A 3305-nucleotide genomic window follows, 5' to 3' on the forward strand; every position below is an offset into this window, starting at 1 on the left:
TCTCTTCAACTCAGCGCTTTATAGATAGACATTTTTATTGAGAATGCTTAAGGTCCCTTTGTTTGTTTTGAAATCCTTAAGCTCTCACAAATCGAATTTGAGTACCATGGGAAAAAGCTAGCTTGATAAACAAGACAGGGATCGCCTGCTCGGCAGTGCTACCTTAGGGGGATATAAAACTAAGCACTTTAATATAAGAATGAAAACTCATATTCAAAAGCTTTTTCGATACATGAACACTATGGAAGAGTTGGTGAACATTGTTCTAGCTCATAGCTCTAAGATGACTAGCATGAATGAGCCAGCTTCAACCCCACCATTACTCTTAATCATAGACAAACTTGCACTGGCCTCAACATCAAAGGATGAACCTGATCTGCCTATTTGTATGCATTAGCTTAACTCACTCCTAACCTCCCATCACACTGCAAAGAACACATAATGAAAACTGCCTGGTAAGGGCTGTAGAAGGGAATGAGAAACATCGAGTTTGGAGTCGGGACAGCATGGATACGAGACGAGGGAAGTTCAGTTTGGAATCATTGTAGTTTTCTATCTTCATCTTACCAAATTGGAGAATAACCAAGACTTTTCAGCGATTCGACGCGCCCCCCTAAGCTAGACGCTTCACCTACCTAACCTTAAAGAGAATAGAATGACTTGCTCTAACCCTAGTCTAACTAAGAGTTTGAATTGCTCTATAGTCTCGTAGGACGAATGAATTGTATTAGTGTGATTTAGCTAGCTGAATCGCCCAGCGAACAAATTGTCTCCTTGCTATTTTCAAAAAGAAAGCAGACCTGCGCGAATCGCGTCTTCAATCTTGCATATATATCTAATATTTATCTCTATTATCTATAAACCTGGTCAACTAACGCCTGCATCACCACTACGTAAACGAAATTTCCTTAGTCCTTTTTCTGTGAAACAAAGCCAAGACTTTTCAGCCAACCTTCCATCCCGCGTTTCCCTGCTTGAGACCGTTTTTTATTAGCCAAGTCATGAACCACCCTGGTTGGAGCCATGGTCTACCCGTGCTTCATATCCTCCTTGCTATTTGTCTAAGATTAGACTAAAGCTTTAGATGAGAGGAATGACATCCTTTTTATTTAGTTTTTTTTTTCTTTTGGCTAAGAAACCCATAGGTTGTGCGTCAACCATACGTCGCTTGAGCTGTGATTGCCACAATGCTTAGCTATTGCCGATCCTCAAGACTTCTTTGGTTGAATCTTCACACCTAATCCACCGTTTGAACTTCCTACATTCACTCCCGAAAATTAAAAGAGGAAAATAGGAATTGTAACCTCCTGGTCTGCTGTAGTGAGCGTCACGGTGTGCCTGACTGGCGAGTTTTTGGACACTTTTGATATAGGTAAGGTAGACTTAATATTACACTTTTGACAAGAATATCACGAGTTTTTGTAATCCATCATGGTCACTTTTCTCGAGTACTCAGGCAAAAAATCTATACTTTACAACAAGGATCCAAAAGTGTTGAAGAATATTACAAAGAAATGGAGACCCTTATGAATAGAGCATGTATTGATAAAGATGTGGAAGATACAATGGCTAGATTTCTTGGTGGGTTAAACCGACAACTTGCTCATCAAGTGGATAGACACGTGTACTTTGATATGCAAGAATTGTTACACCTTGCTGTCAAAATCGAAGGGCAACTAGCTTGGGAGAAGGAGAACTCCAAGAGGTATGGTATTTCAAAGTCTACTACTTTCAACACTTGGAAACATAATGCAAATATTGAAAAGATAGATTTTAAAGTTGGAGGCAAGTATGATCTTGACAAAAAGAACAAAGTTGAGACCTCCAAGGGTAAAGAGAAAGCGGAGGAATATAAGGAGTTTTGAGAAAGAAATAGAGACATCAAATGTTGGAAATGTCAAGGAATTGGTCATCTTAGTCGTGATTGTCCTAACAAGAGAGTCATGATCATCAAGAATGGACAAGTTGTCACAGATAGTGAGGAAAGTGACCATGATGAGCTAGTTGAAGAGGAAATCCAGGAGAATGAGGAGGAACTAGAAGATGGGAGTCATTTGGTACTTGTAACCAGAAGACTTCTTAAAACTCAAGTTACAGAGAATGATGTTGATGATCAAAGAGACAACCTATTTCACACAAGGTGTTTGGTCAAGGGGACTCCTTGTAGTCTTGTAATTGATAGTGGAAGCTGCACCAATGTCGTAAGTACAATGCTGATCAAAAGGTTGCTAATTCCAACCCAACACCATCCTAAACCTTACAAGCTTCAATGGCTCAATGACAGTGGAACAATGAAGGTAACTTATCAAGCTTTAATATCTTTTACTTTAGGAAAATATAAAGATGAAGTTCTTTTTTATGTTTTACCAATGCATGTTGGAGTCATATTGCTTGGCCGACCATGACAATTTGACAGGAAGGTTATGTATGATGGCTATTTGAATCGATATTCTTTTGTAAAAGATGGCAGAAAAACCACTCTTGTACCTTTGAGTTCTACAAATGTATTCGCTGATCAATTAAAGTTGGAAGAAAAAAAGAAAGAGTTTGAGGAAAAAGAGTTGAAAGAAAAACAAAAGTTGAGTGAAAAAATAGAGAAAGGTCAAAGAGAAAAACATAGTGAAAAAANCATAATGCAAATATTGAAAAGATAGATTTTAAAGTTGGAGGCAAGTATGATCTTGACAAAAAGAACAAAGTTGAGACCTCCAAGGGTAAAGAGAAAGCGGAGGAATATAAGGAGTTTTGAGAAAGAAATAGAGACATCAAATGTTGGAAATGTCAAGGAATTGGTCATCTTAGTCGTGATTGTCCTAACAAGAGAGTCATGATCATCAAGAATGGACAAGTTGTCACAGATAGTGAGGAAAGTGACCATGATGAGCTAGTTGAAGAGGAAATTCAAGAGAATAAGGAGGAACTAGAAGATGGGAGTCATTTGGTACTTGTTACTAGAAGACTTCTTAAAACTCAAGTTATAGAGAATGATGTTGATGATCAAAGAGACAACCTATTTCACACAAGGTGTTTAGTCAAGGGGACTCCTTGTAGTCTTGTAATTGATAGTGGAAGCTGCACCAATGTCGTAAGTACAATGCTGATCAAAAGGTTGCTAATTCCAACCCAACACCATCCTAAACCTTACAAGCTTCAATGGCTCAATGACAGTGGAACAATGAAGGTAACTTCTCAAGCTTTAATATCTTTTACTATAGGAAAATATAAAGATGAAGTTCTTTTTTATGTTTTACCAATGCATGTTGGAGTCATATTGCTTGGCCGACCATGACAATTTGACAGGAAGG

At 38.2% G+C, this 3305-nt stretch overlaps 1 protein-coding gene across 1 annotated transcript; it reads left to right on the forward strand.

The window, feature by feature from the left end:
- The first annotated feature begins 1514 nt into the window (after positions 1-1514).
- LOC111781645 lies at positions 1515-1865 on the forward strand. The gene has a single exon (XM_023662333.1). The coding sequence runs from the start codon at positions 1515-1517 to the stop codon at positions 1863-1865; it is 351 nt and encodes a 116-aa protein (XP_023518101.1).
- The last annotated feature ends 1440 nt before the right edge of the window (positions 1866-3305 follow it).

This window comes from Cucurbita pepo, chromosome LG19 (genome assembly GCF_002806865.2).
Source record: "Cucurbita pepo subsp. pepo cultivar mu-cu-16 chromosome LG19, ASM280686v2, whole genome shotgun sequence".
Lineage (NCBI taxonomy): Eukaryota > Viridiplantae > Streptophyta > Magnoliopsida > Cucurbitales > Cucurbitaceae > Cucurbita > Cucurbita pepo.

Bases quoted from the DNA above. Each gene is read 5' to 3' on its own strand.
- LOC111781645 (XM_023662333.1), top strand. From the start codon at position 1,515: ATGGAGACCCTTATGAATAGAGCATGTATTGATAAAGATGTGGAAGAT.